The 12,657-nt window shown below is 38.9% G+C and overlaps 1 protein-coding gene and 1 non-coding gene across 2 annotated transcripts in view; one reads left to right on the top strand and one right to left on the bottom strand.

The window, feature by feature from the left end:
• The window catches only part of LOC106878069 (acetoacetyl-CoA synthetase), a 50,355-nt gene that overhangs the window by 13,380 nt on the left and 24,318 nt on the right, over positions 1 to 12,657 (top strand). The window contains exons 4-7 of the mRNA XM_052974499.1: positions 5,676 to 5,789; positions 6,175 to 6,272; positions 7,466 to 7,580; positions 10,667 to 10,676. Of these exons, the coding sequence (XP_052830459.1) occupies positions 5,676 to 5,789; positions 6,175 to 6,272; positions 7,466 to 7,580; positions 10,667 to 10,676 (337 nt within the window). The remainder of the gene's footprint in view (positions 1 to 5,675; positions 5,790 to 6,174; positions 6,273 to 7,465; positions 7,581 to 10,666; positions 10,677 to 12,657) is intronic.
• Positions 8,632 to 8,734, bottom strand: LOC128250142 (U6 spliceosomal RNA). The gene has a single exon (XR_008266266.1). It is a non-coding gene; the product is annotated as a U6 spliceosomal RNA (small nuclear RNA).

The following is a 12,657-nucleotide window of genomic DNA, read 5'->3' as shown; positions in this document are numbered from 1 at the left end:
ATGACATTCTTCCACTACTCTAGGGACCAATTCTGTAGGTTCTCGAGGTGGTCATTAAGCTCTGCAGTAATTTTGGGAGCTGTACTTTTGTGATCCTTTCTAACAATTCGCGTAAGAGTCCAACAGTCCCTATCTGAAAATTTTGGTTTTCTTCTGGAGTTTTCTTTTGATGAGGAGGTTTTTCCCTCTTTCTCAAAGGCTGTCATTACTTTCGAGACAGTACTTCTTGATACACCAAACATTTCGGCTGTTTTCACTATGCTAGCACCTGCCATACAAGCACCAACAATTCGACCTCTTTGAAAGTCCAATAGATCTGTCATTTTAATGAATTTTAATTACCTTTTTCTGATGATATCTGGAAAGAAACAGCAATTTTAACAAAACATATTAAGCAACACTTATAATAAACCAAAAAACAAGAATAAACAAGCTTTTGATGGCTTTATAGATATTTCAAAATTATGATGCTATGATGCTAGGTGTTTCCATTATTTTGTCAAAATTCTTTGTTATATTTAAAATTAATTGAAAGAAACCCAGAGCATCTCACAAAAATATGGTAAAAAAAGGATTAAAGTATATAATAGAGAAACAACTCTTAACCCATTTGATACCAACCCACCTGAAACTGTCTCTGGCTCTGAGTACAAATATCTTGTTTTCATAAGTTTTGAATTAAAATCTTCAACTGAACCTTAGTCACAATTTATGTTCCTAACACTAGCTGAATGATAACGGAGTTATTTCATTAAATTCTTTGTTATATTCAAAATTAATTGAAAGAAACCCAGAGCATCTCAAAATAAATATGGTAACAAGAGGGTTAAAGAAATACCACTCAGCATTTCATCTGATATATTAACAATTCTACCAACTCACTGCCCTTAATAATAATTCTTTCTACTATAGGCACAATGCCAGCAATTTTAGAAGGGATTAAGTCAATCACATCAATCCCAGTCCTTGAGTGATACTTTTATTTTATCAATCCCCAAAAGGATGAAAGGCAAAGTTAATCTACGTGGAATTTAATCTCAGAACATAAAGAGCAAGGAGAAATTCTTCTAAGCAGGTGGCAATTGTGTGAGGCATTGACAAGCCTCAAGAAAAGTCAAAACATGTCTGTCACAGCAGTAACACTGTCTCACTCAAATATATATTAGTTTCTTACACAAGTCTATGAAGAGATTTTATATTGGATAATTACACTGCATCATGCCTTCTAATAATATATATACATTTAATATAACACATAAATGGCAATTCTAATTTTGCCTTGATAGTCTTTATAACTCCTGAGGAATTCCTGAGAGTCACAGTTTCTTATTTAAAAATCTTATTCTTCATTCTCTCTTTTAGAAATCATTGCTTTCTCTCTCTCTCTCTCTCTCTCTCTCTCTCTCTCTCTCTCTCTCTCTCCATAATGTGTGTGTGTGTGTGTGTAAGAAGAGAATTCCAGTTGGTTTAAGTCCTTGACCTAATTTTGGTTCCTAGAGGGAATCATCTACCAAATTCTTTCATTCACAACTTCATTGTTCTTCAGAAAAGCAAGAATATTTTTTCAGAAACAGTTTACTCTCTTCTATGTATCTGATTTATTCCTTATATATTATGGGCTTCTTTCAGTTTCCATCTACCAAGTCCACTCACAAGGCAGTGGTCAGCCTGAGACTATAGTAGAAAACCCTTACAATCCTTACCTAAGATGCCATGCACTGGAACTAAACCCCCCAAAGCTTCCCAACGGGCCTGGAAGAAGGGAGTAATGAGACTGACAAGGAATGTCAGTAATATGTAAGGCCCCTATCATAAGTGGCCCAAGGCCCCTTATGACATTATAAATAAACCAACCAGACATGTAAACAAGCACCGTACGACAGAAGGTACTACAGGTGTGTGTGTTTGTGTCTGTTTTCCCCCCACCCCCACCATCGCTTGACAACTGATGTTGGTGTGTTTACGTCCCCGTAACTTAGCAGTTCAGCAAAAGAGACTGATAGAATAAGTACTAGGCTTACAAAGAATGAGTCCAGGGGTTGGTTTCTTTGACCAAAAGGCAGTGCTCCAGCATGGCCACAGTCAAATGACTGGAACAAGTAAAAGAATAACCTGCCAGATAAAACAAAATAAGGGTCGGCAGGTAAATGTTGCTTTTTTTATTCTTCAGGTTTTTGAAAGAAGAGCATCAAACCTTAACAATGCTGCCTCAGATAAGTCCCCCTCTAACCCATGCTATCATGAAGAAATGGAAGTTAAATGAATAAACAAATTTGTTCAGATTGGTCAAGCGTCAGATCAACTGCTTTGGCATGTTGAATACAAATCATGAATTGACAACCTTCCTTCCTACAAAATGTCTGACCTTGTGTCTCGTTTAGAAATCATTATTTTAAATATTGACAGCTGGCTCAACTGATAAGATAAATGAACCAATTTTCTGGGTGTTCCACCTCATCAATGTATATTCTGTTGAATCCTTGACCAAAATATAGAACTCTCCTTCACACTGGTTTCAATCATTGGTCTGTGGCCATACTGGGGCACCACCTCTAGAATTTATTGGTCAATCATATCACCTCCTGATGCTACTTGCTTAAATGATCTCTGTTTACCAAATGGCTAAGTTTTTTTTTTACATAAAGTAAGAACGACATTGATTTACATCCTCACACACACACACACACACACACATTCTCTCTCACTCTGCATGTGGCAGCTGTACAAGAAAGTAATCTAGCTGTCAGAACACTGGTGATATAGATTTTTTCAATGCTCAGAGAACTTCCTAGCTGTAGTTAATAACTTCTGTTACTTGTCATTGCCTTACAGAGGCAATGACAAGTGACCGAGGCCTTTGACTATATACCATGCTTGAGAAAACTCATCAAGCCAAGTGAAATCGCAGTTGTGATCAATACTGGTGTCACATAACTGGTACCTGTGCCGGTGACATGTAAAAAGCACCCATTACACTCTTGGAGTGGTTGGTGTTAGGAAGGGCATTATTCAGCCATAGAAACCAACGCAGATCAGACTGGAACCTGGTTCAGCCCTCCAGCTTACCAGTTCCAGTCAAACCGTCTAACCCCGGGGTCACCAAAGAGAAGAATAATCCAACGCTTTGCAAATTCTGCTTCACAATGATAGGAAGAGCCGACATTGAAGGATCAAAAAGCGACGTCACTGCAAATCCTTGGCCACCACAAGCCAGTTATCCCTGTGGTAACTTTCCTGAGGTCAGTTCATCCGGCCTGCCACTGCACTGTACCTTTTGTGTAAATGCCTGCAATGAGAGGTCATTTGCCTCTGCTGTGGCATCAGTGTTTGGAACAACTTATGTCTGTGAGCAAACATTTCCAAAAATGAAGAATGTGAAGTCAGCCCATCAAAAAAGGTTGACTGATGAACATTTGAAAGCAATTCTCTTGGTTGGATGCAGCAATTCCAAAGCAAATATTGAGGATATCTTAAAAGCTAAACACCAGTTTCACAAATCTCACAAACCATTTTTGCTGCTTAGTTTGTGAGATTCATGTATGTGTATACTGGGTGTGGTATAACTATCTTTTTGCTGATGTCACCCTCATTGATAACATTTTGGTAAATAAATTCGTTGGTTGTCTTTATTTTTTGTGTATTCACTGTACTGTAATTGAACAAAATGGTTATGTGGCCTACACTCATTATTCTCTCATGAAAAAGGTTTGGTGACCCCCTTGGTCTAACCCATGCCAGCATGGAAAGCAGACACTAAATGATGATGATGATGACCTGGGCAACCGAATCAGCTGTGAAGGCAAGTGCTTAGAAAGCACAGGGGCCAGAATATTGGCAACAAGGGAACTCTCTCTTTGAGAAAAGGGTAGACATCACGGTACTTGGGCTACCTCAGAAGAGAGAGATGATGATGGTGAAGATGTAGCCTCAAGTGACAGGAAGTTGAATAAAGAGAAATGATGGATAAGATTAAACAGGGTTAATGACTAAGGAGATACCAAAAGGATGCAACAAATAAGTATAGTGCTGTGTTGAAGAGGATTTATCCAACCCATGCAAACATGGAAAAGCAGACATAAAACTGAAGAGAAGCAGGCTAATGTGATGTGGTTCACATAGTTCCTTTCTGCAAAATCTCATTCTTAATGTATTGGTGAACTTATGGCTACAGTAGAAGACATTTGTCCAAGATACCATGCAGTGGGATTGAACCAGGAACCCCATGGTTGTAAATCGAACTTGCTAACCACACAGCTATGTCTGTGCCTTATATCTATTTCATGTCTGTTGTTAAGATATTATCACTGTCAGCTGTTCTATCCACCGAGAGTCATGTTATCATGTTTCACTCTGGATGTGACAGTCTGCTGTTATCTGATCAAGCTGTGAAAACAGCAGCACCAAAACACATGGAAGAATTTGGTGGGATTAAAATGTTTTTTTATTTTTTTAAATGGTCTCGGTCAGTGAACTGTGGTTTTGATGGAGCATAATCTGGATTTTGTAAGTAATAACAGACACACACACAAACAAAAAAAACAATCTTCCTCTCAGTAATTATTGCTGATTAAGCTGTTGTTGTTGTTGTTGTTGTTTAGGCACAGGTCAGTCCTGGAAGACAAGACGTTCAAATATGAATGTTTTGTCTTTCTGGACTTCAACACTAGAAAGCACATGAACAAACACTAGAGAGGTGTTCTTGGTAGATGGACTGAAACAATAAAAAATTTATTATTGAGATATATCTTGTGTGTGTGTGTGTGTGTGTGTGTGTGTGTGTGGCGAAAAGCAATGTGCTGGAGTAAGTGTCTATGCATATATATGCATCTCACTGATGTATGTATGTATGTGTGTATATATACATATATTTATGCATATGTGTGCATATATGTGCTGGTGGCCTGTAAAAAGCACCATTCGAGTGTGACCAATGCCAGTGCAGCCTGACTGGCACCTGTGTCAGTGGCACGTAAAAAGCACCATTCAAGCATGGTTGATGTCAGTGCCGCCTGACTGGCTCCCGTGCCAGCGGCATGTAAAAAGCACCCACTACACTCTCGGAGTGGTTGGTGTTAGGAAGGGCATCCAGCTGTAGCAACCTTACCAGATCAGAATGGAGCCTGGTGCAGCCTCCTAGTTTGCCAGCCCTCAGTCAAACCATCCAACCCATGCCAGCATGGAAAGCGGACGTTAAACAATGATGATGTATGCATGTATATATGTGTGTGTTAATAAATGTATGTATGTAAAAAGCACATTTACATTTGTGTGTGTTTATAGATCTCACAGTATTGACCAGACCGTCAGATGCCGTTATACACCACTAGTCACAATACGCTTCCAATTCTGTCTCGCTTGTACCATTCTTTTCCATCTTCATCCAAATTGCTTAACTAAATTCTCTTCCCATTGTCTTTGAGGCCTTCTAAGTGGCCTTTTCTCTTCTCTTGAATACCACTCAGGCAACTGCACAGGTTCACCTGTTGTCTTTGAACCTTGCAACATGTCCATTCCAGTGGAACTTGTGCTTTTGGTATTCTGCAATCACGTTGTTCATTTCTCTCCATTCTTGAATTATCTTATCTCAAATGTAGTCTCTCTCTCTCTCTCTCTCTATATATATATATATATATATATATATATAAATAATCTGTTTCTTTATTTCCCTATTTCAGGAGAAGGGTCTGATGTAATTACAAAAAGAACATTTGCTGATCTTCATAGAAATGTGGCCCTGTACGCTTCTGCCATGAAACACATGGGTGTTGTTAAGGGAGACCGAGTCGTGGGTAAGCATTCTTTTGTTGTTTCAGTTCTTTGTAGGAGTTTTTTGGGGAGGGGGAGGGCCTTCTGTTTTTCAAAATAGCATTAAATAAACAACGACTTCATCAAAGAACCATTTGATAACACACAAATTTGATAACACACAAATTTGATAACACACAAAGCTGAAATAAATATAGATTTAAAGTGAATTTTATGGTTTTATGAGTTGTTAAATAGCTCTTTCATGATGTCATGATGTCACTAGTATCATACAATATTAAGACTTAAGGAATAAACACACACACACACACACACACACACACACACATATCATCATCATCATCATCATCATTTAGCATATTTTCTAAAGCCCAGTTGTTTTCCAACTTTACCTCTTTTTCTGTGCAGGTTATTTACCAAACTGTTGTGAAGCTGTCGAAGCAATGCTTGCTGCAGCCAGTATTGGTGCAATTTGGAGTTCTACATCACCTGATTTTGGAACTGAGGCAAGAAATCCTTCAGCTGTTTCCATTTTTCATACATATCACTTCTCCTTATGTTAGAGGAGCCATTATTGGCTTTCCTATTGGACATGTGTGCATGTCACTGCTTCATCATCATCCAGTGGTTTAAATCCGAGTTTTGTCCTCGTTAACTGGGGTGGCTGGATCTACCTCAATGCCATAGCAACTGAGCTAGTACTTATTATTTCTTTTTAAATCTGGTACTTATTTTTATCAGTTTCTTTAACCAAGTTGCTAAGTCATAGGGATGTAAACACACCAATACCTCGTCAAGTGATGGTGGGGGTCAAACACACGGCAGGCTTCTTTCAGTTTCCGTCTATCAAATCCACTCACAAGGCTTTTGTTCAGCCTAAGGCTATAGTAGATGGCATGCAGTGGGACTGAACCCAGAACCATGTGGTTGGGAAGCAAACTTCTGACCACACCTTAGCAATATTCCACTGCAAAAACACTAGAAAACACCTTTCCACAGCAGCTGAATTCCTCATCTACCTTTCCTTTACCGCTTCCTTTCTATTTGTCCATTTCCTGTCCGGATCCATTCCATTTTCTGTTCCTGTTTGATCCTTTATTCTCCCCTCGTGCTCTGGGATCATGGGGTCATGGTTCATCATGCTTACTTGTTGCAGCTTTACCCTGGATCGGGCTGCAAGCCCATTTGATCCTTCATTACTCTGTCGTACTGTCAAGTATCTCTCCGCTTTGTCATCCCGCTTTCTGGATTGTCAGCAAGTCCTTCCCTGCAGTCAATATCTGAGGAATTCCAACCACATTTCGTGGTTCGCTACCCCAGCAGCTCCTTGATAGGATCCAGTGGCTAAAGACATCATTAATATGTATGTTTAATTTGTTCTAATTCAACAGGCGTAGGAGTGGCTGTGTGGTAAGTAGCTTGCTTGTTTGTGTGTCTGTGTTTGTCCCCCCAACATCGTTTGACAACCGATGCTGGTGTGTTTACGTCCCCGTAACTTAGCGGTTCAGCAAAAGAGACCAATAGAATAAGTACTAGGCTTCCAAAGAATACGTCCTGGGATCAATTTGCTCGACTAAAGGCGGTGCTCCAGCATGGCCACAGTCAAATGACTGAAACAAGTAAAAGAGGGAGGGAAGTAAAACGGTGCCACTGAAGAATTTCATTCAAAACTTTTCCCCTTATTCTCTTTTTTCTACAGGGTGTTCTTGAAAGATTCTCACAAATTGAACCAAAGCTTATGTTTACCGTGAATGCTGTGTTTTACAATAATAAGGTCCATGACCATTTGAACAAGGTCAGGAAAGTTATTCAAGGTAGGAATATTTTCTTTATTTTAATTTTCTGAATGTTATTAATTACCTCTGCCTTAATCAAAGGCAGATGTATTGTTTTCAGTCATGTTTGTTTGTTCATGGACAAGATATCTCAAGAACCACTGGATAGATTTGGTTGAAACTTTCAAGGATGTTTGGCCTTGTGACTGGCACGAACTGGTTAGATTTTGAGATCAATCCGGTACCGGACAAAGATTCTGGATTATTTTTCCTGTTTTTTTTTTTTTTACTTAATTTGTGAGAGCAGTCGAGTTTATTTCAGATATTCTCATTTTAAAATCATCTCCGGCTAATCGTTGAGAGGACATTGGTGTTGCCTTGGCGGAGGATTGTGCTCTGTGAGTGCTCTTGTTATTATTATTATTATTATTATAATTAAGGTGGCAAGCTGGACAAAATTCTTAGCAATATTTCATCCATCTTTATGTTCTGAGTTCAAATTTCGCCGTGGTTGACTTTACCTTTCATCCTTTTGGGGTCAATAAAATAAGTACCAGTTGAAAAAACTGGGGTCACTATAATTGACTTATTCCTTCCCACTAAACTTGTGCCAAAATTTGAAACCAATATTTTTAAGATGATGAGCTAGAAAAATTGTTAGCTGGGCAAAATGCTAAGTGACGTTTCATCTGTGTTTATGCTAATCATCATCATCATTTGATGTCTGTCGTCCATGCTCACATGGGTTGGATGGTTTGACAGGAGCTGGCATGGCCAGGAGCCACCCTTGGCATGGTTTCTATGCCCTTCCTAATGCCAATCACTTTACAGAGTGTACTGGGTGCTTTTCACATGGTGCCATGTAAAAAGCATGGGTGATGGTGCCATCATCCATGCTTTAGACATGGCACCATCACCCATGCTTTAGAAATGGCACCACCATCCATGCTTTTTACATGATACCATCACCCATGCTTTAGACATGGCACCGTCACTTGTGTTTTCGACATGGCACCATCACCCATGCTTTAGACATGGCACTATTGTCACTGCTTTTGACATGGTGCCATCAAGCATTCTTTTTATGTGATGAAGTATAGAATGCTTCAGAAATGTGCGTGTCCTCCTTGCACCAGGCCATGCTAATCATCTCGGTATCATTCCAGTTTTAGAGATATGATATATATAACTTCCAATAACTGTCGATATCAGTGAGTCGCCTTCGATAACTTTTATCAAACTTCCCTGTTTCGTTATTTTCAGTCTTTTTCTCTGATAAGTATTTCACTATTTTTATTGATTAATAAACACTATTTAACTGTTTCGGTGTCAAACGTGTATATACGTGACTTTTTCCATGTTTGTGTCTGTATGAGGATGTTTGTTTATTCTTCTTCTATTTTCAGCCAGAGCCTGAGGCCATGCTGGAGCACCACCTTTCTATGTTATTGCTTTTCTTTCTTGTATTGTTACTGGTGAAGTAGCGAGTCAGACACAATTGCACTTCTTTGTGTCTCCTGGGTATATATATATATATATATATATATATGGTGCAGCCATCTGGCTTGCCAGTCCCCAGTCAAACCGTCCAACCCATGCCAGCATGGAAAGCGGACGTTAAATGATGATGATGATATATAAATATAATATATGACAATTACTTGGTTGTCATAATAAAACTCAGAGTTTCGGATGCCAGGGCTGAAGTCTACTCCAGCATATATATCTATGTATATATATATCTATATACATACTCACACACACACATGTACGTGTGTGTGTGTGTGTGTATGTGTGCATATGCGGATTCTATGAATGAAGTATTACTTTCCCCATGCCTATTGGAGTAATTTCCCTTTATTCAATGTTTTTTTTTTTTTTCAAAGCATCTGTCTTAATAACTGATGAGATGCCGGAGCAGACTTCACCCCTAGCATCCGAAACTCTGAGTTTTATTATGACAACCAACTAATTGTCACATATCATATTTATAGATAAATTCCTCTATTTTACATAATATCGAGGTCTCATTCATTCTTCTGTTGTCATATTATTATTATTAATATATTTATATACATTTATATAAATAAGGATAGGATCGTTATTTAGAACATCGATCTTATCAGGTGGCCAGCATGGGAATAAAAAACCTCAAAAGGTAATAATTATTATAAAAATTATAATTTAGGGTATCTAAGAGATACCACCATGCTTGAAATAGCAGTCAAAACCTTAACTCCAAAACCACATTAAATGTTCATACAGCACCAGGAGAGAAGACAAAGAGACAAAATAAACTAGCAAATATATATGTGTGTGTATGTGTGTATATATGTATGTACCTATATGTAGGTGTGTATGTGTTTGTACATCTGTGTGTAGGGGGTTACATAGGTGTGGCTGTGTACCTGTTGCATCATCATCATCTGTTCTGTATTTTAGAAATAAAGATGATTTACAATGGATGGATAGGTCTCCTCGTCTTGTTTGTTGTTATCATAATATTTCAACTGATGTACTCTCCAGCCTTCATCAGGTGTCCTGGTGGAATTTTAAACCCAACCATTTATTTGAATGAAGGGGTACACTATGCTATATGCCCACAGGCAATATTATGCAGCAAAAAAGGTGGCAAACTGGCAGAAACATTAGCATGCTGGGCGAAATGCTTAACGGTATTTCATCTGTTTTTACATTCTGAGTTCAAATTCTGCCGAGGTCAACATTGCCTTTCATCCTTTCAGGGTCGATAAATTAAGTACCAGTTGCACACTGGAGTCAATCTAATAATGCTTTTTATGTGCCACCAGCACCAGAGCCAGTCAGGTAGCACTGGCAATGACCACGCTCGAATGGTGCTTTTTATGTCCTACTGGCACAACACCAGTTATGCAGCGCTGGCATCGGCCATGACAACGACTTCACTTGACTCAATAGCTCTTCTCAAGCACAGTTTATTGCCCAATGATTGAAGGGTACTCTTAAATGGGCCAGTTATGCAGCACTGGCATACGCCAAGGTTACAGTTTCACTTGGCTTGCCAGGTTTTCTCAAGCACAATATATCTCCAAAGGTCTCAGTCACTCCTCATCGTTTGAAGTTCGTGCTTCACCACCTCATCCCAGGTCTTCCTGAGTCTACCTCTTCCACAGGTTCCCTCCACTGCTAAGGTGTGACACTTTTTCACACAGCTGTCCACATTCTGTGAAAACAAATTTAGCTATGTGGAAATATTACCTTACTTGAAAACAGATGAAGGTTAGTGACAGGAGCAGCATCCAGCCATAGAAAATCTGCCTCAACACTCAGTAAATCTTTGGTCTTATTCCATTGTTTTCACTTCATAATTTCTAATTTGTAGTGGCTTTCTAAAACATGCATGCATGCACACACATTGGGTATATTCTTTTATACACTGGCAATATATATATAATATTTATCTTATTCATTCTTATTCAGAGAGCTAAGAGTGGCTGTGTGGTAATTAGCTTGCTTACCAACCACATGGTTCCAGGTTCAGTCCCACTGCATGGCACCTTGGGAAAGTGTCTTCTACTATAGCCTCAGGCCGACCCCCCCCCCTCCCAAGCATCACTTGACAACTGATGCTGGTGTGTTTACGTCCCCGTAACTTAACAGTTTGGCAAAAAAGACCGATAGAATAAGTACTAGGCTTACAAAAAATAAGTCCTGAGGTCGGTTTGCTCGACTAAAGACGTTGCTCCAGCATGGCCAAGTAAAAGAGAGTATAAGAAAGGTTGCCCTGATTTCAAAGGTTAATAAAAAACAAACACATGAAGATGCATGGAAAAACTTTGTACTTCTATGAAGTTCATTAAATGCCATTTTTGTTTCTGTCTCGGGTAATACCCACCAGGGCCCGGAGTGGAGAGTGTCGTTCTTTCTTGTATCTTCATGTGTTTGTGTTTTATTAACCTTTGAAATTGGCAGTGGGGAGGGCAACCTTTCTGCCACACCTTGTATTTAGGTGTCATACTACGAGTGATTCAAGAGAACAGTTCCAAGAATAACAATTATTAAACTTTATATACGTGTGTGTAAATGTATATCTGTTTGTACAGATTATCTTTCAGATATATTCTATTAAAAACTCAATTATGTTCTATTTTTATCTATTTTATCAATTTTGAAAGATTTTTTTTTCATATTTTTCTATGAATTCCTATATGTTTGTTTAGAACAATGAAGTCCCCGAATCCTTCCACAATAATTTCTAGACTTTCTCAGTTTCATCTACAGGATGAACTAATGCTGGCATGGATTACTGCCCCTTTATATTAGGCAAAACTAATGGACTTGCGTAGATATATTTGAATCTTTAACTGTTGGGTTAACATGTCATCCGATAAATGTTTATTTTTGTTTATAAATAAATAAACACACACATATGCTTGGTCACTCACTCTCACACATGGAGTGAGGTATCAGATGAGACATAAGAAGTTAGAAGTGCATAAGAAAGATAAGAGAACAGACACAGAGCAGAAAGATTACCGAATGAGTATGGAAGTATGTTTTGGGGTGGCGTATAAAATCAGGCCTGTTATCTACTTCATATTATCTACAAGTTCTCAGAAAAAATTAGTACATAATTGTCATCATCATCATCATCATCATCATCATCCACTGTTTTAATGTTCACTTTTGTTATGCGTGCATGAAGCAAACAGAATTTGTTGAACCAGATTTTCTTCAGTTGGATGCTCTTCCTGTCACCAACTCTTACTTGTTTCTGAGCAAAGTAATATTTTCCTAATGGTGCAGGAGATTGTTTTACATAGGAGATTGCAAGTGAATGACGTTGCATGTGTAATGAAGATAATGAAGTTAGGCATTTACAACCCTTGGGTGATACCAAGGACAAGGGTACACTCATTCACTCACACGCTCTCACTCACACGCTCTCACTCACATGCTCTCACTCACACGCTCTCACTCACATGCTCTCACTCACATGCTCTCACTCACATGCTCTCACTCACACGCTCTCACTCACATGCTCTCAATCACATGCTCTCACTCACATGCTCTCACTCACACGCTCTCACTCACGCTCTCACTCACATGCTCTCACTCACACGCTCTCACTCACACA

Source organism: Octopus bimaculoides, chromosome 1 (genome assembly GCF_001194135.2).
Source record: "Octopus bimaculoides isolate UCB-OBI-ISO-001 chromosome 1, ASM119413v2, whole genome shotgun sequence".
NCBI lineage: Eukaryota > Metazoa > Mollusca > Cephalopoda > Octopoda > Octopodidae > Octopus > Octopus bimaculoides.
The sequence above is the reverse complement of the archived record's forward strand: the minus strand, read 5'-3'. Positions and strand labels throughout refer to the sequence as shown.